The following is a 23,345-nucleotide window of genomic DNA, read 5'->3' as shown; positions in this document are numbered from 1 at the left end:
GCCCTTTCATAAACTTCTAGCATTTGAATAATGCGCACACTCGCGAAAATATTGACATAGTTCGCGATGTTATTATTTTCCATTTTTACTCCCTTCTGGCAGCGCAAAACCAGCGGGTTGCATATATATTAGCTTCTCAGGAATTAGCCTGCGTAGCTGACGGTATTGTGTGGGTGCGAGATTAAAGTTTAGGCGGCGGAGCCGTGTTCCAAAAACAGGGAGTAGGGAGTAGGGACGAGGCGGGTGAACCGCCTCGTCCCTGCTCCCTGTTTTTGGAACACGGCTCCGCCGCCTAAACTTTAATCTCGCACCCACACAATACGGTCAGCTACGCAGACTACTCAGGAATACATAGGCTGTACACGTGACCAGCCGATGCCGTAGACTGTTCACAGTCCTCTATATTTCCGTAAGATCATCAAGATGGAGCGCTTTGTGTTACGGGCTGTCCCGGGGGGGGAGGGTACTGCCATATATGGGCTATTTAGGTATGTGCCGCTGTGAAGGGTATGGTTTTCAAGCAGTGTACTCTACGATAGGGTGTATAAATCAGAGCGGAGAATAGGGTATCATGTTTCAGGAAACTGATCAGTTGGTTGAAGATTTTTTCTAGACTAGGGAAACAGCTACTCTAGGATACGGGGGATTTGGGGAGTTTACTCTAGTATAGGGTAACAAAATTCAGCTGAACTAGCTCTGGTATAGGTTAAGGGTTCCAGGGTCCCAGCGGCACATCCCCACCCAGAAATTCCTGAAGTACCCCCCCCCCCTTCCACCCCCGGGTGGGCTGCCGTCTTGCATGAGTGTCAAAACTACCTACCTCTATTTTTCTCGCCCCTACCCCCCCCCCCCCGAGCTATAATCCCCAACGCCCGCCCCCTTGGTACATTTGAAAATCAAGATACCCGTGACGGTAAGAAGCGGTATATCTAAACGATCTCACGAAAAAATAGGGGACTGTGAACAGTCTACTGATGCCAGGGCCTTCCTCCGTCCCACCCATTTTTTGAGGGAAAAGCCCTGGGGACGAGGTTGGGAAGGCCTCACTTAAAAAGAAAGGTGTGGTCACCCTTAAGTGACTCCTAGAAGTCTAAAGAGTGTTTTCACTCACGTGGTCAGCATCTATGCAAATTTATTGAAACAAAAGAAAGCGTTTGCATAAGAAAGGAGTTCAACTCCCACATGATTGGTTTGGGACACCAACATGGCCGCCGTTTCATTGTTTTGGGACACCAATACGGCCGCCTTGACGTCGTGTGAAAACACTCTATTGCCAACAGCAAATAACATGTAATAAGTAATACCAGAAAGTCATAAGGGGTTGAACAACCGGCTTATGGGTTTCTGGTTTCTGGTAATACAGATAAAAGTTTCAAAGAAAAAAAACAATGATAACTTAAAGGTTCCCTTTAATATGAGTTGAAACTTGCTCTGTGATGGGTTTGCTTCCGGGGGCTGCTTCCTCCGAACAAGTGGTGTTCGACACAAAGATACCATATCTTTTAAGCCTGCGTGGCAAACGGTTAGAGGAAGTGGGTGAAAGAGAGAACGGGCGCGCGCGAGGGAGACACTTCTTCCAATCACCTAAGATCTTTTCCTCTGGCCTTTCCGTAGCCTGCTCGTACGTAGCAGGCGGTTTTGTTGTTGTTGTTTGTTCGTTTTTTTGGTGGTGGGGGAAATGATGTACCGAGGTCAAACGAGAAAACGATGGGGGAGGGGGCGAGGACAACCTCGTAGGCTAACATCTTGGAGACCACGTGATCCTTTGTCACGAAAACGAGGCCAGAACTAGATGACCACAATGCCTTGCACTCATTTCTCTCTTCTTGGTTAATCGTGAAAGAGGCGGCGTGAGATATTTTCACCATGCCGGTCTACTTTCAGCGGCCAGAAAATGCCCTTAAAAGAGCTAATGGTAAGAAATAGTTTTCGTTTACTTCATGAGGCATTGTCTTGCACCTATTTAGAAATCAAAAAGGTTTGAAACAAAGCAGTAATCCTTTCGTACTCCTGTCCGCCATTTTAAGAAGCTTTAATTTTGATCATTTGTTAGCTGATTTTAGCTTTTTCAGCTTTTCGAGAGGGTTTTGGCCTTTTCGGTGCTTAGTTGTAGTGAAAAAAACGATTTCATCGCTACCGGCTCTTCATATTTGTTTCGAATACAATTAAAATAGCCAAGCTTACGTGTTCCTGTGCTTTTAAGCTAAGAATTGTGGCCACGTGATTATACAGGTATCGATCATAAGGTTGATTTAAGCCTTTATTGCTAGTTCAAGATAGATGTTAAATTGATTGAAGTCATTATGTGGTAAGCTTTTATCAAAACCACATGAAAAAATATAGGAGCAACTACAGAATACAGGGCCATATTTTAAGGTCTTAAACAGAAGTGGCTTGGTGGCTTGCTAGTCATGACAAGTGTTTAGAGAACGAGAAAGGTATAAGACATATAAGTATAAGACAGACATAGAAGGTATATATTTTAGTATGTATTATAGGTACAGTGAAACCTGTATTAAGCGGACACCCTTGGGGAATGATGTAGTGTCAGCTTGATACAGGGTGTCCGCCTAATACAGGTTTCGATAGATAATCATATGAGGTGTCAAATGCCACTCAAATGAACAGTGGAAATGTTAAGAACACTCCCAGAGACTTTGACGATATACGTTTGCATTAGTTTCTTTATCAGAGTGGACCAGTTGATCGTAGCACCATAAACATAGATTGCAACTCAAATTTGAAGAAATCAGATGAGTGAAACAAGCTCCATACAAACAAAACGAAATAGAAAATAATACTGTACTATGAAACCAATCACTTGGTTTCTCTTTGTTGCAGGGCATGAAAATATCTTTTTTCTCCAGTAGCCAGTTAGCTCCGAAATAATTTAGAGTAGTACCCAATTCCAAAAAGTTGTTCACCACTATTTGAAAGCGATATAATTTTTTTAACTCTGTTCATTTACAAGATCAGTGCTATCAACTCTCCTGGATATTCCAGGAGACTCCAGATTTTGGATCGTATCTCCTGGTCTCCAGATAAGAGTATGAAATCTCGCTGATAATCACCAGAGTTTACCATTTCTTCAGTAGACTCAACTGTCCGACCATAAAATTTCAACTATTTTGCATTATTTAATATATTTTAATGTTTTTCATGAAAAAATTGAATAGATTTGATTAATTTTTAGCAAAAAACCTTTTTCTTTCAAAGTGAGGATAACATCAATATCCAACAAGCCTCTTAACCTGCTCTAGCCCCAGTTTACTGGACAAACTCAGTAACTAAAATACGATTGTGTCCACTTTCATGCAATATCTACTCATCATCAAAAAAGTACAAGTTTTATGAACAAATGAATGATTATTTTCACCAAAAATGGGAAAAATGTGTTCTTGCAGTTAATGGCATTCTTTTATGGCTTATTTGTTATTACCGGTAATAACAATGATGTCTTTTCTTTATCATGCAATAGGAAGAAAGCCCTTTAAAGCTCAACATGAACTTAGCTGCCTACATGGTCTATAATACATATATATCGTATTGTCCGGACAAAGGCCTTTGTAAAGGGCTATTTTAGTCCAAGATGGTGTTTTGTGACACCAGAAAGGGTTATACACGACACAAAAGGCTACTTAAATTCAAGATGGCTTCTTCAGCCACTGTAGGAGATTATGAACGTGCTGTTTTCTTGAAAACAAACTGAACAGGAAGGTTTAGATGCCCTGTGATCACTGCCGCAGATTACTCTTGTGTCTCGAGCAAATCACGGGATCCCAAGGCAAAGTTTTAGGCGGCAATTTGGTGACTAATTTTAAGAGTTTAGTCGCCAAAGTGAAACATTTGGTGACCCTGTTGCCTATATTAGGTGCAATTTCATGTCCTGTGTTGTTAACATTTTTGCCGTTGAGCTGGTGTTCATCTTGACTGCTATTTGACTTCTAGCTGAGTTCAACAGTATTAATTTGTTGCTGTACTGTTTACTGATAGTAAGCCCTAGGATTTCACCGTATCGATTGTTTCCGGTACTGTGTTGTTACCATGGTCCTAAAATAATGGAACAGAAAATAGTTTCCCAGTAATATTTTCAGGCTTAGGGATCATTTTACAAAAATTCACTATTTTTCCACTCAGATTTTTAACTAGTAGACCAATATTCTTTAATTATGACTCAGTTTACCGGTATATATGAAATTAAAATGTTTAACTGGTAGACCAATTCCTTAATTATTACTCAGCTTATATTATACAAAATTAAAATGGCATTTAGCATTTATCAGTTTTCTATTGTCCACCATCGTGAATCGTCCAAATAGTGCATTACATGTTACTGGTTTATGGCTTCCAGGGCCAGGAAAAAAATATATGACTTGAAAAGGTAATGAATTCATGATTCATATCTATGGCTCACTGAAATACCACAAACTATTAAGAATAAATGTTTCTTTTACTGTAGAATTCATTGAAGTTGGCAAGAAAGAGCCAGCATTGGATGCATTGTATGATGTAATAAAAAGCAAGAAACATCGCACCTGGCAAAACAAAATCCATGAGCCCATTCTCTTCAAGTACTTGGAGCTGTGCGTAGACCTTCGAAGAAGCCACATTGCAAAGGAAGGATTGTACCAATACAAGTTGATTTGCCAGCAGGTTAACATTGTTTCTCTTGAGGATGTCATTCGCTACTTCCTTAAGCTTGCAGAAGACCGAGCAGAAACTGCTAGGAAAGAATCCCGTGACCAGGTTCCTATTGTGGAGGATCTGGATCAGATACAGACTCCAGAAAGGTACTCCTTGTTTGCAATGTTTGCCATTAATTAGATATGAATTTAAGGATTGATTTCAAAATCTAATGCTGTTCCCATAATTTAGAAGAATCATGCATCATACCAATTTACCCTTATAGCCTAGGGGGCACTCCCATATACATGTAAAAGTGACGGGGATGCTCTGACATCACAAAATTAAAATTAAACCCCTAAGACAGACCAATGTGGGTGTGGCTCAAGCTTAAACTGACTCCTAAAGGAGACCATATGAAAACAGACATAATGGCATTTTTTGTAAATTTCTTTATGCACAACCCCAAGTGATACCTGAATGGGCAAATATAGTGACTTTCCATTTCACCCCTTAGTGAGACGACGAGCATTCCCGTCACTTTCATATGGAAGCCGCAACCCCCAGGCCTCAAAGTCTCCCTATTCACAGTTGGGTAATATGAAGCGACTCAAGCAAGCTGCTGAAAATTTGTGGTTCAATTTTATCTGTAGTTCAAATTTTCCTTTTTTTCGTTTTTGGGTACGGTAATGTATGATAATGAGTTTGAAACAAAAGAAAAGAAAATTTGAAACAAGGATAAAATTGAACCACAACATAGACACTAATCCTTGTTCTTGTTTTGTGAATGTCTCCTTTTTGTTTGCAGTGGAAATTAAAAATTAATATGAAATGTTGAGGCATTCACAAACTGTATGCTCCTTTTGTTATTGTCGTTTGTTTTGTGGGTCATTGTAATCTTACACTTTACATTTATTTACCATACCCAAGAACAGTAGAAAATAAGACAAGGATAATATTGAATGCTACATACATTGTATGTATCATGCTAGTGTCCTGCACACTCAAACATATCAGTAGCCTTAGTGTCATGTACACATACATGTAGTAATAGTTTTTTTAAATAACCTGCTATAGCTTTTCTGAGTAGTACAACATGCTCAGAAACATGAAAGCTTGGTGTGGGTTTCAAAACCACCACTTTCTGACGTTTGAAAATAATTTCTGATTTTGTTAGATTAAACTTCTGTCTTTCTTTACCTCTTTAGTGTATTGCTCAGTTTTGTCAGTGGAGAGGACACTCAGGATCGTACTGACAGGGTTATGTTAACACCCTGGGTGAAGTTTCTTTGGGAAGCTTACCGCAACGTGTTAGAACTGCTGAGAAATAATGTCCGTGTGGAGAAGCTATACCATGACACTGCCCAACAAGGTAACATATCTTTTGATAACTTGCTATGCTGTTTATGTACATGTACATAGACACGGAAACTCCATTGTGTACTCAGTGATTTTGTTAGAAATTACTGTGGAGTGGTCTTGTGAAAAATCCCAGCCCAGAACCATTGAGTCCCATGCTTAAGATCCTTGAACCCTCATGTAACCAGATATTAAACCTTGGTAACATTAATATTATTATGACTCAATATTACAGTATACTGAAAGTAAACTACCGTGTTTCCATTCCTAAGTACAGTACAACATACAACGTAACTCCAACCCCAGTTCCCCTTACATGTATTTCTTTACCTTTTTTATTCCCAAAAGTGGCTAAAGTCAAAATTCCACAAAAATTCCAATTAAGTTCATTTTGTCAAATGCTAAAATCAAATGACACTGTTGAAAATAAATGCACTGCCAAAGAAGTGTACTCAGTCCTCATTAATGGTCACCCTGCAAGATTTCCTTCACAGATACAGTAGTTAGAAACAACTTACATGTACAAGACTCCATCATTCACTTTTCAAAGGTAAAGGGTTAACAAGGCCTGGATTTTATGCCATATATAACTATTGGAAATAAAATGATTTTTATTGGAGAGTTTGAGTGGAAATGCCTTGTATTCTTTGAAATCTGTACCTACAGAACTTTTTTAGGCAGACAATAGGGGTCGTTTTATTACAGATTAAAAATCACACAAGCAAATCCCCACAAATGTCTTTAGATTGATATAGTAAATCTTTGCATCCTACAGGATGCACGTCATCTTTAAGGAGTTTTATAGCCAGTGATGCAAGGGTAACAAAATCACATGTACTTCATGGAACTTTTTACGTAAAATTATTTTTTAAGGTTGATACATTAAACAAAACAGTAGTTTAGGAGTTTACTGACAAAGAATACTCTGGTATCTTAGCTTTCAAGTTTTGTTTGAAGTACTCTCGACGTACAGAATTTCGAAAGTTATGTGACAATGTAAGTACAATTTCATTGTTATTTAATGCTAAGTATACAGCTCTAGAACTTTTATTGAATTATTTAACATTGACTTTACAGCCATTTACATTGTACTGCCCTGACGTTTTTGTTATAACAGGCTCATTCTCTTCAAGTGAAGTTGAACTTTTTTACCATAGTGTTTGTAAAATTACTTTTCAGTGCTTTTATGCCTTCTTTCAAGTGACAGTTCTCTAGAATACTCATTAAAAAATTTATAATGAAAGGCTACAGACTTACACAGCCTTAAAGATAACTTGGTACTGGTAGAACCTGTGGGAAAGGTTGGCTGCTTTCTGTTGATTGTTAAACCTCAGTCTTCAATGAAATAGCTATAGATGAGGATACATTTACACTGAATATACACTGTACTCTACTTTCATTTGATATTCCATCGTCAACAAAATAAGGCAAGATAATAGTCGCACATAATTTATCTCTTACAGTTTTGCATGCTTTGCTGCTAGTGACATTGAAGGTGGGGAGGGAAAGTTGCCACTGGAAATGGAGCAAGTTGCCCATTGAAACACGCATTACAGCGTACATTCTTTGTCAGCTCTGTCTACAGTCAATGATTTTTCTCCCTCTTTTTTGTACCTGAGTTTACTTAATAATAAATTGATCCCTTGTCTTGCTCAGTTGAGGAACCATTTAAACAATGCAATAAAGCATCAAGGACAACCCAATGCAGTCAACCTCACCAATCCAGAAACATTACAGCTACATCTGGAAACACGGCTGGCTCAGTTGGAGAGTGCTATTAACATGGAGCTATGGCAGGTCTGTCACATAATTAGGGAAAAACAGTCACTCCACTCTGAGGCATTAAACTCTGCATGTAGCTGCAGTGTAAATGGGATTTTTACAAACTCTTTAAACTCATCCAGTCTTTGCTGCAGGTACAGTACAGGCCACAGGCATTGCAGCACTTACATGCACGTAAATTGCGTGCAATATGGTGGATTTCCACGAAAAATCCACGCAAAAAACTTGTGTGTAAATTTTAACACAAGCTTTTACACGCAGACTTTTTACACGCAAATTTGAGTGTACTTTTACGGTGACTGATTTTGCTTACAAAAATACACACAAGTTGCATGTATTTCTTTACAACAGAAAATGTGGGTGATGTGAAATTAGAAACGGACATTGTGGAAAACGTCTTTTCGTGGTGAAAGAGAAAACAACTTGCTATACACTTTCTCTTACTACGATCATGCTACGATCGCGAATGTCATGTTTTGTAATCAACAATTTCCTTGGCTGTTGGCTGAAGTGCTATTTCATATGTAAACTTGGATGCATGTTACTTGCCACGACTGTTGTTTTGAAATAAGTTCAATGCTTTAGCTTGCGTAGCAGGCACTCGGACTTTGGAGAGAGTAAAATTGTAGAGAAATGATTTGAAGGGTAACAAAAATTACTTCGAGGTAGCTTGGGTAAAATTACAGTAACTGGCTGTATGAAAGAATTCCAGGAGAAATTAACTTGAGTAAGCACGACGTTCAAGTAAGCGAGGGTTCGAACAATCGGAATGACTAGAAGGTTTGATTTCGCACAATGGGCACTAAATTTTACAGACCACACAAGTTTTCTCTCTTACATATGCCTTTTTTCTAACAATGAATTAGCGTCGAGCTTCACGATATGTCCTTACTTGTTGCTTGAAAATTCAATGCGTCACTAAACTTGGATACAATTTCACTCCGAATTTGCTTGTTATTTGTGACGCCGCGTCTGTTAAAAATAGACAATATTTAAAGTAATTTGATCCCATGCTTGTGTAAATGATAAAAATGCAGTGTGTTATTTTGTTTACCCTTGGCAAGGATTAAACACTCTTTGCTGAAAACATAGACCTTAAAAGAAAACCTTTCCTCCGCAGGTAAAACTAAAACCTGGGAACTAAAATTAATTCTTGCAGTAATGCCGGATTTTTTGCTTAAACATAGACAATTCTTGCCAAAATAACAAGTCTGTCTTATTTCGGATTTACATTGCAGGAAGGACAGAGGAGAAAGGAGATTGCTGCCCGAGAAAATAACTCAAAGCAGCGCGCTCAATAAAAGTAGGAGATAAAATGCTGTAAACAAAATACATATAGTTGGTCCATCAAAATAGTCGCGAATTGATGACTGAAACTGATTTTAGTTGAAACCTTTTTATAATCTCTGTGAAGTCTACAAATGAAGATTCAAGCGAAGAACATGTAAATATTTAAAAACAATGTTTATTCGGTCAAAAAACTAGGATCCTTTTTAGCCCAGATCACAGTAAATACTATCATTTGAACGTGCCTCGAAAGTTTGATTTATGCTAACAAATTAAAGCCACCCGCACAAGTACACCTGCACTCGCTCAGCCAGCGATGTAAGAACTCAAGTAAACTGAATACACACAAATTATAACAACCTGCGTGTAAAGTTTTACATGCAAATTTTGTAATTTGCGTGTGTTTTCTCGTGTATTTTTGCGTGTATTTTTTTGCACAATTGTTTCACACGTGTTTTTATCGTGGAATTTGCGTGCAATGTGGCGGATTTCCACGTATGAAACACGCGTGTAATGCCGCAATGCCCATGGCCTGTACTGTATACTGACATTAAAGTCTGTGTCTGTGGTCGTTGTGTTGTCATCATCACTCAAAATTAATGTATTTTGTTGTTGAAAAGACTGATCAAGTAGTTGGACTGGCTAAGACTGCAAAAATACATTACTGCTCAAAAGTAAGTTACCACCCTTTCACGAGACAAGACTCTCATCTCGAAAGACAATACATTAATCTGTCGAGTCGAGACTCTCATTACACGAGGAGAAGGTTAAAAAACTGTAAGTGTCAAACATCTTCGGAATTGTCATGGATATCATGACAAAAATACTTCTGTGCACAGCTTTCTGATCATAATGTGTTAGACCTCCAATTCCTCAAGTATACTTCGATAAAGAACATGGTTGTCATGTGCATGTATAGTTTCGCATGAAACCTCTCAGAGCGAAAACAGCCTTAAAACTAATTTAAGTGAGTTTTTTGCTTGATAAAAACTGATCAGACTGACTTTTTTATCAGCTCATAACATTGTAATAAATGTGCTTAGAGACAAGTTTTGGATTGCGGTAGCAAGTGTGGTTTTCTGCTGGCTGAGGGATGAAAGAAGCAGAAAATGTTTTTCTCACACACGGCTGGGAGTATGGGTTTGAGGCAAAATATCATTAGAACTTCACATGGAAGATGGTTATGAATGTCAAGAGCTAAATTCCAAGTTTGTAGAAACTCGAAATTGGAGAGTTGCCAAAATTACTTTGATTGGGAACAGACAACAAATTCAACTTGATGCATGCATTTAATGAACTAGGATTTCAGCTGACTCAGATATAGCCCCAAAATATTTTGGATTAAGCTCAAAATAATAATATTGTTTGTTAGAAGAGAAATAGTTCCATACTTTTACAAACGTAGCCGACTTTTGAAGCTTAGTCGTGACAGCATTTTGGCAAGAGCTTTGTTTTGTTGTCTTTTCGTTTCTCGGTCAAAGAGATATCTCGAGTTTCTCTCATAATTTATTCCAAAATTGCCACTTCAGTGATTCTCGAGAGACAAGGGAGATGAGACTGGTAAGTTACTTTTGAGCGGTACCATACACTCTTCACAGAATATCTAATGACTACATTTTTATGTCAAGAAAGTCCAGATTTCATGGTACGTCAATGGGTAATCAAATTTTTACTCATTCCCTGCATTATGTCATTACATTCCACTTTAGGAGGCATTTAAAGCTGTAGAGGATGTTTATGGACTGATGCAGCTGTCCAAAAGGCCCCCAAAGCCACAAGTCATGGCCAACTATTATCAGAAGGTTGCTCTTGTTTTCTGGAAAGCTGACAACTACTTATTTCATGCAAGCACCCTTCATCGTCTTTATGTACTGTCCAGGGAACAGAAACGCACCATGACTAATGAGGAACATCAAAAGTAAGTCAGGTTTTGTATAGAGAGTGACATACAGTTCTTGTATAATGAGTGAGTCAACTAGTGATGACAGTACAGAATAAAAATAATGTGTTAAAAAAAAACATGATAATTGTTTCAATAATAGTGTGTTATCATTGTTGTCTTATGTTGTTAATTCCTTTTTTAGTGGCTACAGTTTCTTGATAAAAGTGTGTGTCATGTGTAGGTCATTTCTATCATTCTTGTGCGGTGAAGTGAAACCTCCGGAGCCGAAGCTGTGTTCGATATCTGCTATCTCCCATTCTCGGTTTTATAAAGTGTTGATTATTGATTGATTTCTTTGCTATTTCTATCCATTCGAAATTGCTTCATGTGTTGATTAAGTTGTACTGGTACTGAATATTTTTTAATTGCTTGTAGTATTAAACATTGAAAATCACAATGTTGGAAAATGCTAAGACGAATCTGCCACTTTTACTATGTAAACATTCAATATATCAGATATTTGCATAAATTTAACCCATTCGCTCCTGGAGATTTTGCCGAAAAACGCGTTTCAAAGCTAGTCGAGTGGTTTTCTGGTCACTGTCATGCTATAAAGAGCTAAAACTTACCACAAACCGCTTTACAGGTCGTACACTTCATGGCCTTCTGATCCAGATGCAAAGTATCAGCTTGCGAAGTTGGGGCATGCGCAGAAAGCAAAATTTCGACATAGTTTTTGGGTTTAAAAGTGACACAGCAGTCTTGACTTTTACTTTTCGCTCTCTCTCCTCCCCTCTTTTTTCGCTTTTCTTGCCTCATTTTTTTTTTCTCTTGCTGGGCATTTAGTAGCCTTCATTTTGGTGGGAATAGTTTTTAGGAAAGCTTTTAGGATCTTAGGATTAGGTGAAAGGAAAGGTAGGTGGGCAATGGAACAAGATTTTCATGGAGATTTTCAGGTCAATGTTACATGGTTTTTTGCCTCTTTCTGCGGTGTCCTTGACTGAATTGTGCTCATTCTGGTATGGTTTGAAAGATCTCTTCACTCTACACAAGTTAGCGGGCAAAGTTGTCCTTGACCGTTAAAACTGATGACGTCGCAAAGGGTAGAAAGGACGTGGATCCGCACGGGCGGTTACGGGCGGTTCAGGGGCGAATAGGTTAAAACACTGACATTTTTAAAGTTTTGTCTTTAATATGGTAATTTTGTTACAACATTTGTAATGAGTGCTTTATCTTTGCCAGAAATTACAATAGTTTTAACTTTGACTAAGCTGCTGAACGAACCTTACATGCCACATTGCACGTGCAGTTTAGAAGTCGCAACAACATGACTGCCTTGAAGTTCTATTTTGTTTTTCAAGCACATGGTGTTTGATGGACATTCGTTCTTTTGTCACTCGTTGCAATGTTTCGTTGCATACATTTTTGCACAGACAACGCACGGTAAACATATTGGTAATGGAAGACAAATGTGTTGAAAAACAAGGTACACTGAGTGAAACAAACTATTAAAGAATTTAATTTTTTCTTTGGAAAATAATTGTCCTCTCATCACATGGCGTTAAATTAAAAAGGTTAAAAAAAAAAAAATCCTATATTCAAGGCTTCAAGGCGGTAATTTCCATTACAAAACTTTTACCTTCCAACTGTCATTTAGTGAAATAAAGTTGCTCAAAATTGGCCTTAGCTTTGTGAATGATGTAAAACACTGTAATTCCAAGCACTCACAGGAGTAGTGGTTATTTATAAAGTTGTTTACAAAGTCTTAATGGTGATTACTTGAAGTTGAAATGTTTTCTTTCCTTTGTTTTGCAGAATGGCGTCACGAGTTTTGCTAGCAACCATGGCAGTTCCAATTCCAGTGTCACTCAGTGAGACAGAAAAACACCTTGAGTATGATGAAAATGTGCGTGAGAAATCACGACGTTTAGCCAACTTACTTGGCTTACAGAGTATCCCCACAAGAGCATCCCTTGTAAATGACATGGTAAGAAACAAAACTACGCATCTTTCATTTTCGTTAGACTTGGGGTACTTACCATTTACAGTACATGGAAAAACTGGAAATTCCAGTTGGAAAATCAAATGGTTCGCACTATTCCATTTGGGATTCTTCAGAAAACATGAGCAATGCAATAATATTTTTCTACTCTTTTTAGTCTGTTCAACTGTTTTGGATAGTATTTTGTGGCAGGTTCTCCTACCACGTCAAATTTTACAGTTTAATGTTTATGCACAAGATTTCCACTTGGGTGGTTTGTGTAAATGGTAAGCACCCCTGGTTTTCACTTGCAACAGAGTCAAAGTCACAATCAGTAGCATGGGGCATTATATTCTAGTGAATATCAAACCTATGGCATCTAAACAGCATTTCCAATTCCTCTATGAATCTGTTGCTTATGATCTAGTGAAAGCCATAAGTCAAAGCTGGGGAACCAACCAAATGCAGCACTTTGACTCATCCATTTTGTATTCAGTCAGTTCTCTAAAAGGGACGCCATACGGACCAGCCCCAGCAGGCTGTCTTAGAATAACTTCAAGTACCATGACTGAAAAATAGCAGGGAAACGTCCAACACCAGGTGTCCATCTTAGAGAACGGTGTTTATCTTAGAGAGGTGTCTGTAAAGAGAGAAGAAATTGTAGTTTATTCTTTCAATTTTGGCTGGTGACTCCCACGAACTATTTTACATGTATGTGAGAAGGTGCAAGGGTGTCACAAGTGGAATCAAATGGATGTGTTTTGATTTTTGTGAGTTTGTTTTGACTGAGTTTACTGCTCTGTTTTCACTAAGTCTGTTGCCAGGGAAAACCACCCTTAAAGGTAGAGCACCACAGTGTAGTATAAGAAGTACCCCAAACTTTTTAATGTGAGTTTTCTAAGTTAACAAACTGAAAAGTAAGTCAAAATACTGGGCTATAAGGCTCAGCCACAATTTTTGGTGATGTTTACCATAACTACAAGATGCTCTCCAATGACACTGATTACAGCCATTCACCTAAGTGAACAAAAGTGAAAAAGGGTACATATCATTTTCAATCAAAAGAGAAAAATCACACCTATCAACACAAAAAGCATTGTTTTCTAAGGCTGTGAATACTTAGGGAATCCGTTTTTGTTCCATGAGCAAGTCAGCTGTCTTGGTTGCGGCATATTGACATCAATCGCATAATACACAAGCCTGAATATTTTGTTAATTAATTGCCAAATATGGTAAAAAAAAGCCCTTATTTAATCAAAATAACTGTGATAAAAGAGCTCTCACAACACTCCTTTATAAGAGGCACTTCAAAATTACAACAGATTTAGAGCTATCAAGCAAACTTTCCTTGAAAAATGCTACGCCTTATAAGCGAAAAAATATGGTATTTGGATTTATCTCATAAGAATCTGAATTTCGCAAAGGCAAAATAAAAATGAAATGTAATATTAGATGACAATATTGAAGAAGAACACAGGGTTGTCACTAAGATTTCAAGTTGCCGGGTATTTGTTGTTAGTAGCCGGGGAAGTCGCAAGCAGTCATGGAAACCACCCCCTGCCCCCCCCAAGAAGTTTTTGAAGTGCAACTTCTACCGTTTTCCAAAAGGCATTCTCGCCCCAAAAAAGCAATCTTCATCGAAAGTACAGCTATCATGAGCGGTTTTATGATGATCAGGTCTTTATTAAAGGAAACTACAATATTGTGAGACACTAAAATAATAACTTTTTACTTTACGTAAAGGCTCATTAGAAGGTTTTTTTAGTGACCGCCAAATGGATATATACATGTAAGCACCGGGTCTGAAAAAAATGACAGGTAGGCAGCGGTCACGTTATCCGCGCAGTCTTATCTTCACGCAGACAAGGTGCATGCTGGCCAGTGAAGTGTTAAATCACAACGATACTTTACAAATGTTAAAAATGTGGAAAGGACAATCGATTCTTATATGGTGCAAATGAATTAACATGTGCTGTAAAATAAATTGTAAATCCTCATTTAGTTATACGTAAGAACGAAACAACTTACGGAAAACAAAAGTAAAACTAATATTACAAATGAATTAACCCACGGAGAAGCGGAAAGAAGACAAGCGGACGATGAATGTACGAAAAAGCATCATGAACATTAGGTTACTATGGTTTGTTGAAAAATAAAAGTATGATAAGGCTAAAACAAGCTAACGTACGAAAAATCGCGGGGTAAAATATGGCAAAACTAAACTGCACAACTGGTAAAATTAGTGGTCTCGAATTTAGGAACGAAATATCACTTGACATACGAAGAAACTGACGGAAAAGCGTTTAAAAGACAGGGCTAATACTTTATAAACGACGCTGACATGTCAAAACGAGACTCAAGGAGAAGAATGCAAAAGTAATGCTAATGCTTAACTTCCCTTTTATATATAACTTCTTGGAAGTAGAACTGAGAGGATGTGATCTTGACCTGCGGACAATGATCGAACATTTTCCGTTGACCGTGCGTTATTTTATATACTCGATACTTAAAGCTAAATGTAGACCTGATCACTTAAACGTCAATTTATTAAACATAGCAATCGGTCCTAGTCTTCATCTTCAAAGCCTTCATCATAATTCACATTATCATCAACATCAGCATCAGGGAGATTTAACGCTTGGATGAAGCCTCAACTTCGTCTGTGATGTCAACAGAGATCTGCTCAGGTCTTTCATCGTGAACAAAGAGTAAAGATTCCTTTGCCACTTCTTCGACATGTTCAACACAAAGCCGACATAGCGGTTGAAACTAGGGACTTTTAGCATCGACAAAGGTGACGGCAGCGAAAACGTCACTTTTAAAATGAATTGGCGTTTTTTCCAACTTTGTCGCGTTTATTTCAATTCGCTGAAAATAGCTAATGTAGGCTAATTTCCCTGGAGTTGATTTCTTTGGGACAGCACTCAAGTTTAGAAAGAGAAAGAAAAGTTTGTCGTCGCTTGTTTACGTCCTCCATAAAACGTGAAACTAAGCATTTTCACGTTGTAGTCGTGCAGTAACGGCAAAGAAATGTACAAAAATGTGTGATGCACGTGCAAACTAGTTGTTTTGCTCAATAAACCTATTGCTTTTTTGACGTTCTCGTTGCCGTCGCCGTCGTCGTTGCTAAAACTCCCTACTGACATTTCGCAAACGGAGAGTTTTCGCGCGTGTGTACTAGTACCAAATCTAAGTCAGATGTCTTTTTCCGACATTTCTTCGTCTTTGCACGCGAGTATTTCAAAATTACTTAAACCTGCTGCAGATGAAACTTGCACTTAGTTTGATGGATAGTCTTCGTGTGTTTCAAAGGTGTGCTGTTTTGGTTTAATTTAACGACGAAAGTAGCCGGGGGCCATGCTCTGAGTAGCCAGGGGGAAATCCCCGGCCCCCGGCCCTTAGTGACAACCCTGAGAATAACTAATTACCAAAGCATTGCAAGATGTCTCATACATAGAAAGTCACCTCTAATTATTGTCATCAGCAATAAGAGGAAGACAAAGCTAAAAGAGAACAACAAGCCTTGTATTGTTTCACTTTGAATGTTCATATTTCCTTGTTTATGTTGTAGATTAAGATGAATGTTCAGCAGCATATTATGCCGCAGTTACAAGACCTGTATCAGGGTCTGGAGAAGGAATTCTCACCCCTGAAGCTCTGTGCTCGAGTTAACACCATCTTTGAGTTCTTACAAGAAAATGAAGATTTAGAATTAGCACAGTATATCAAGCCCTTGCAAGAGGTGGCTATAGTAAGGCTTTTGAAACAGGTGAGCCCAGTTTTATCTGCTTTCCAAGGCTCTGTGTGGGTACAGTGACATATTTACTGTTGAACTGTGTATATAATAACAGGTTTCTCAAGTGTACCAGACTGTGGAGTTCAAGCGACTCTTGTCATTAGTGCCATTTGCCACAGAGTTTCAACTGGAAAGAGCCATAGTAGATGTTGCTTTGGCAAATGAACTACAGGTATGTATATGTGTTGATTATCGCAGGGGCATCGCATGTATAGATTTGTGGATTTCTTTGCAATGATTCCACTTACATTGTGTGTAGTAAAAATGATATTAATGCGTAAATGGGATCTTCACTTTTAGCTCTAGCTAAATGTATGTATTACGTACGTTATGTATCTGTTTATTCATGTGATCAGAGTTGGTTTGTGTATCTAAGTTGAACCTCTACAAGCACAACCTTTTTTTACCCTGCTGGTGTTTAGTTCATACATGCAAGTTCTTGATTTGTCTGACCTCTTCAGAGGTGGCCACTTCTCCTATTGGTAGTATTTAAACAAACTAGGAGAACCACTTTTTTAAGTTCTCCATAAGTTTCTCTGTATGATTTTCTGCCATAGACGCAGTGAAGCCCATGTCCTGAAAATTAACATGATGTAAAGCCATTCAGTTACCTATTATATATACTCTAAAGAAAATTGTTTTGTTTGGCTTTGCTTTTTGTTAGGTGCGTATTGACCATCGAAGTAAAGCAGTCAGCTTTGGACTTGATCTTCATGTGGCACATAAAGAGGAGGTACCAGAGGGGCCTTATCTTCAGGTAAGCAAAAAATCTTTATCTTTAAGCTACAAAGGGTAATATACTCTTTACAGTTAGTCATTCATGTGGTACAAAACCCTCTTGCCGGAGAGGCTTAGCAAGGAATGCAGTGGAACAAGACAAACAAAGACTCCACATCAGCATTCTTTTAAAATGGTTATTTTCTTTGTTTGTTTTATCCCAGTGTGTCCCTTTCTCTCCAGCATAGCAGTTTGGTACAAATGTACCTTGTGAATGACCTGCTTCAAAGGGCTTGTTTGGGTTACTATTTCTTTTGGTAACTTGATTCACACGAAGATGCTACATGTTATTGTAGTGCTATCACTTAAACATATAAACTATGTTTATGTTGTATGATGATGAAAAAGGTAAGACAGGATCCATTAGGAAATTGAGTAATTTTAATTTTCAGTGGTGGACAAAAACCTTGTACCAGAGTAATTTAAATCATATTGCATTCTTTTTTGCACTTTTCAAGGGCCATAAATGAAATAAGTTATATGAAAAATAACTCCAAACAAAAGGTTCTTATGGGAGCCCGAGAAAACAAACTTCAAGAGCTTCAAATTTCACAAAATGAAATCTTACGCATGATAATTTAACCTGTGTTTGCTCTATTCCTGTGAAATATGAAATTTATTTTCTCGGGCTTCCATGAGAACCTTTTCTTTGGAGTTATTTCTTATAACTTATTACATTTATAGCCCTTGAAAAGTGTTAAAAAGAATGCAATATTGCTTAAAATAGTCTGGTACAAGGTTTTTGTCCACTGAAAATTAAAATTAGTGAATTTCGTGGTGGATTGTGTGCCATCTTAACTTCTTTTGAAATAATTTAAAGAAGAAAGATTTACAGCAAAGTTTGCCAAAAAATATTTAAAGTAGACAGTTTTAGGGCAAATGCAAGAAAATGTTGCTTTTGCAGCAATGAGGTTGCAGGCTATGTAAAATGGAGTTCATGTGAATCAGCAAATTTGCTGCTAATATTTATAAGGAAAAGTTATTTTCATCAGTTGTGTTCTACCATTATAAATAATATTATAAAAGTTGTAGTAATGCTTGCTGTATGTGATGACAAAATTATCACCACCTTGTCCTAACATCCACCTGTGATGAGGATAAACTGTACCACCCATAGACTGATGAACAGCAAGTTTACACTGTTGGTTATTAAAAGTTAAAACTTTTTTTGTTTTGTTAAGTCACTATTTTTGTTTCTCTTTTGTTACAGTCAATGCCATCAGAACGGCTAAGAAATCAGTTGACTCTGATGTCTTCAGCACTGCACAAGGCCATCAATAAAATTAAACCTGAGGCTATCAAGGTTTGTTACAATTGAGAGGTTAAGCATTGCATTTACAGCAAACAGCTGCTTTCTGTTTGCTGTCAGTCATCACTGCATCTTGTTCTAAGCTTATTATTATTTGTACTTGTGTAAAGTTTTTGTGCTTGCTGTATGTTATGATTAAGTGTACACCACCTTGTCTTAACATCCACCTGTGGTGAGGATAATATTCAACCACCCATAGACTGATAAACAGCAAGTTTACTTTGACTGTGAGTTTTAGTATGCTATAAAATATCAGTAACATTACCTTTGTGTTTTTTTTTCTCTCTGTCTCTCTCTCTCTCTTTAATTTCAATTGGACTACTATTTTGTTTACTTGCAATTGCATAGGTAAGCATATCAGGGCTTGAAATAGAAAAAAATTGTGGTCAGTGAACATCCAGTGTCAAAACAGCTCTCTGTGATTTTTTTGTTGTTGTTTGACGGGGTCAAAAGTGTTATTTTTTCCTTTTACAGCAAAAGTGCCACGATGAACAGCAGAGAATTGTTCAGCTGTATTTGCGCTCAGCTAAGAAGGAACACAAGCAGATGCTTGAGAGGAAGGCTGTGATTGAAGCTCGCAAAGAATACTTAGAATCACTCCATGTTAAAAGGGTGAGTATCAAGCGCTTGCTTTTTTTTTAGATGGGGTGGGAGGGGGGAAAGGAGGGCTGCTAAAAATGTTCTTCAGGATATTAAAACAAACAGAAAAAGATCATCAACTAACCTTTCTCCTCCCATCCTCGTCTTTTAAGTTTAGTTAAGTATAATATCCATGGAACTGTATTTGGAAGCATAATTATGTTACAATAAGCAGTTCAGCTTGCATGGCAGGCATTAAAAAGGGAAAGGAAAGAAGAGTATTTGTGCCTTTCCTACTTCTTCTTCGGGTTTTGGGCGTGTTGGGTGTGGTAAGGTTAAAAATTCTGAGAGGAGACTACGATGTACATCGACTATGTACAAAATGTATATTTACCGCACTGTATCTCGAAAGCTTTGAAGAGCACTTCGGCTTGTAGTTCTAGCTATCTGTCTATGAACAAGGCACAGTCTTTCAAGCAACTTAGACTTACCGGTAATTCTTTTGACATCAGGAACAACAAGAGCAGAAGATGTTAAGGTTACAACAGCAGGAGAGTTTAGAAGCTGAGCAGAAGCGTCTTCATGAAGAGAGACAGAAGCGTGAGGCATTGCGTCGGAAACAAGAACTACAAGAGATAGAAAAGAAACAGGCCATGGACAAGATTGCTGCTCTCAAGAAAACATCTGTTGGAGCTAAAGCATTGAAGGACTTAACAGAAGAGGTGATTAACTTCATAGCCGATATTTCTTGCAACTACAACTGTAGATGGCGTTTTTTTGTATCCATTATTCTGAATAGATACTTGTTAAGGCTTGGTTTTTTGTTTTATGTGCTGTAGAATGTGACCATTGTCTAGGACATTCATTTGCAGTGGAGTTGCTTTTAAAGTGAAAGTAATTTCCTGATAGAAGAATTATTCTAGTAACACTATTCTGTCTGTGGGGGACATTAAAAAGCAACATTTCATTGTCAATGTGAACAGGAAATAGAAGCCATGGATGCCGATGATATTCTGGCCAGACAAGTTGAGCAGCTTGATAAAGAGAAGAAAGAACTGCAGATAAGGCTCAAGACACAGGAGAAAAAGGTACTCACCCCTTTCCCCCTTCAACCAACCTTTCTCTTCCCTCAATGGTAGGGGAAATGAGACATACCTTGAAGGAAATGTTTGACTTGAGTTATGGACTATGAGTTTATTGACTCACCAGATATGAAAAGCAGGATAAAATTGAAGGAAATAAAAAGCTGAAATTCTCTGGAGCAAGAATTGATGAAAAACGCTCCGCAGATAAAACAAACATACGATCTGTATGAGGTGGAAAATATTACTTATCAACCAAGCTTTTTGTCTTTGTTTTGAGTTGTAATTCCCTACAGCCGATTGCCTTATTGACAATGAAGAGTTTAGTTAGGGTACGAACCTTGTTTAAAAATAGGGGAAAAAACTATAAATACCGGCAGACTATGAGTATATCTGTCGTCCCTTACCCTCCCGTCCCTTTTGAACGCCTGAATCACATGCTAGCTGAATTCAAGCCCATACACCCATGGGCACATTCCTCTTGTTGGCCTCCCATGATTACTGTCCTGTTGTTACTTCTGCAAATTACCATGTTGTTGAATAATTATTGTGTTAATTAGTTTTGCTTTAGATAACATAACTTCAAGCCACACCTGGAGAACTATTAAAATCGTGAAGCCTTTATTTTTGTTTGCTCTGTGTAGATGGATTACTTTGTAAGAGCTATGCGTGTCGAGGAAATTCCACTTTTGAACAAACAGTATGAAGAGCACTTAGTGCAAGATAAGGAGTTTTGGGAAGAGCAAGAAGAAGAGAGGGTAAGAAGTTTTGAAGTTTTTGTTGATTTTCCTCTTATTGTAGCCTCCCACGCAGACCTCCTTTTCGCTCGTCACGCAATCCTCCCGAACGCGTGACGAAGCCCTTAGAAGGTCAACGTGAGAGGCTACTCTTGTTGAAGCTTAAAAAGATAAGTAATTACTTGGGGTGAGCTCGTTTCATAAGCTTAGGTGGTAAAAGTATTAATTAATAAATTGATTTGTTTTATTTCTTATTTTGTGGCAGATTAACAAAACTGTTACCGAGCACAAGAAATTGGTAGAAACTAGTGGCAGACTTCAACGAATGGTTCCTGACAAAGACGCTTTTCTTGAAAACCTCAACAAGGCTCGGCAAGCAGCTCATGAGGTGAGAAACGCATCATGTACAATGTACCTTGTCATATAGATGGGTTTCAAACAAAAAGTCGTGAGAAAGTCGCCAATGATGAGGGGTGCGTGAACATAGACGTGTAGTGATTTATGAAATGTAACATGCCGCCCTCCATTCCTCAGAAAAGCGCCCCGCTCTCTGCCCTCCAACCGAGAGCCTTTTTTTTTCACATAATAGCAAGTTAACGGCGCTATAGAGTTGATCCTCCCTTTCCTAGAATAATGTTTGTTAGGCACTCGACCTGAGAATTAATTGAGTTCCTCTGATTCTTTTTCCAGGAAAAGATGAAGGAATTTCAAAAGCGTTTGGATGAGGCTCGTAAGAGGCGTATGGAAGAACGTCGTAAAGAGCGTATTTTGGAAAGAAAGGTACAGCGCAGAATTGAAAAGGAAGAAAGAGAAAGAAAAGAAAGGGAGGAAAAAGAAAGGCGAGGTAAGATATGACACATATTTATTTATGGCTACAGTACTTGTTTTAACAGAGTTAGATTGATTTTGAAGGCGTATTGTTGCATGTTGCTTTCGTAGATATACCCTTGTTTTAAGCCGTGCTCTGTCATCTGCAGTTATATTTGACAATAGAACGGAACTATTTGATAAACGCAGGTAGTGTTTTATCAAGTTAAAACACGGGGCATACCTGAGTTGCTTACTCAACTGCTTGATTTATAACCTTGACCCTATAATAAACTGTGTCACACTGCAATGCTGATCAGTAGGTATCCAAGAAATAGTATTGCCCAGTTGCTTTCTTTGAATGCATATCATCTGCATAATTATAGAGCTGATTCAATAAAGGTTGCTTTGGGCATTGGGAATTGGGTAAAAGGAAGCTATTGTTTGGTGGTCACTCGGGAAATCATGACATTGTTCCGTATGCCCAAACGCCCAACTGCTAATTCCCAATGCCTAAAGCAACCTTTGCTGAATCAGCTATATATTGCATGATGATGATGATGATGATGATGATGATGATGATTTGTATTAGGATATATTTACATGTACATTGTAAACAGTTATCAAATGCAGTATATCATTTTGTTGTAGAGCGCGAAGAGCGTGAGGAGGCTGAGCGAAAGGAAAAAGAGGAAAAGGAGCGTGAGTATCAGGAGAGAATCGCCAGGTTGAATGAGATGGAGCGTAAGAAGAGAGAAAGGGAAAAGGAAATTGAAGAAAGGGAAGCTGCTCGAGAGAGGGACATGAGAGATGGGGACAACAGAGACAACAGGGATAGATGGGGTCCCCCGCGAAGAGACGTCAAAGATGAAAGAGGTAAGCTGAGCTAGCTCATATGAGCCACTCACTACAATATTCACTGCCATAAAGCAAGTTATTAAGTCATCCTCTCTTCTTTCAGCATTTTTTGTTCTGGCTAGTGAAAAGGTTTCCTTTAATTCATTCCCCCTGAACCGCCCGGAACGGCCCGTGCACATCCACATCCGTTGTACCTCTCTTGACGTCATCATTTTAACGGTCAAAGACAACTTTGTCATCTAACTCAAATAAACTTTTGCAAGGAAAAGAGGCCTTTCAAACTCTATGACTAAACAAACCGTGTAACGTTGACCCAAATATTCCAATGAAAATCTGTTTGCACTACCCACCTACACTTCCTCCCACCTAATCCTCCCAATGCCTAAAGCAACCATTATTGAATCAGCTATAAACGGCGTTTTGGGCAGTTTTGGTTTTTTATAGCCAGACCGTGACCAGAAAACGGCTCGACTACAATCTTGAACA

The 23,345-nt window shown here is 38.3% G+C and overlaps 1 protein-coding gene across 4 annotated transcripts in view; it reads left to right on the top strand.

Annotated features, from left to right (window-relative positions):
* Positions 1-1,810: 1,810 nt before the first annotated feature.
* LOC140933069 (eukaryotic translation initiation factor 3 subunit A-like) overlaps positions 1,811-23,345 on the top strand; it is a 55,676-nt gene continuing 34,141 nt past the window's right edge. For 3 of the 4 annotated variants that reach the window (XM_073382587.1, XM_073382585.1, XM_073382584.1), the window contains exons 1-18: positions 1,811-1,915; positions 4,460-4,790; positions 5,832-5,995; positions 6,920-6,978; positions 7,639-7,779; positions 10,761-10,969; positions 12,749-12,920; positions 16,486-16,683; positions 16,766-16,882; positions 17,375-17,467; positions 18,698-18,790; positions 19,271-19,408; positions 19,888-20,097; positions 20,359-20,463; positions 21,102-21,215; positions 21,460-21,582; positions 21,885-22,038; positions 22,653-22,877. In XM_073382587.1, coding sequence (XP_073238688.1) covers positions 1,867-1,915; positions 4,460-4,790; positions 5,832-5,995; positions 6,920-6,978; positions 7,639-7,779; positions 10,761-10,969; positions 12,749-12,920; positions 16,486-16,683; positions 16,766-16,882; positions 17,375-17,467; positions 18,698-18,790; positions 19,271-19,408; positions 19,888-20,097; positions 20,359-20,463; positions 21,102-21,215; positions 21,460-21,582; positions 21,885-22,038; positions 22,653-22,877 — 2,695 coding nt within the window. In that variant the 5' untranslated portion in view covers positions 1,811-1,866. The remainder of the gene's footprint in view (positions 1,916-4,459; positions 4,791-5,831; positions 5,996-6,919; positions 6,979-7,638; positions 7,780-10,760; positions 10,970-12,748; positions 12,921-16,485; positions 16,684-16,765; positions 16,883-17,374; positions 17,468-18,697; positions 18,791-19,270; positions 19,409-19,887; positions 20,098-20,358; positions 20,464-21,101; positions 21,216-21,459; positions 21,583-21,884; positions 22,039-22,652; positions 22,878-23,345) is intronic. The other variant, XM_073382586.1, reaches the window with a different exon arrangement.

The sequence above is a fragment of the Porites lutea genome, chromosome 4 (genome assembly GCF_958299795.1).
Source record: "Porites lutea chromosome 4, jaPorLute2.1, whole genome shotgun sequence".
Lineage (NCBI taxonomy): Eukaryota > Metazoa > Cnidaria > Anthozoa > Scleractinia > Poritidae > Porites > Porites lutea.
This window is presented reverse-complemented; position numbering and strand designations above follow the sequence as displayed.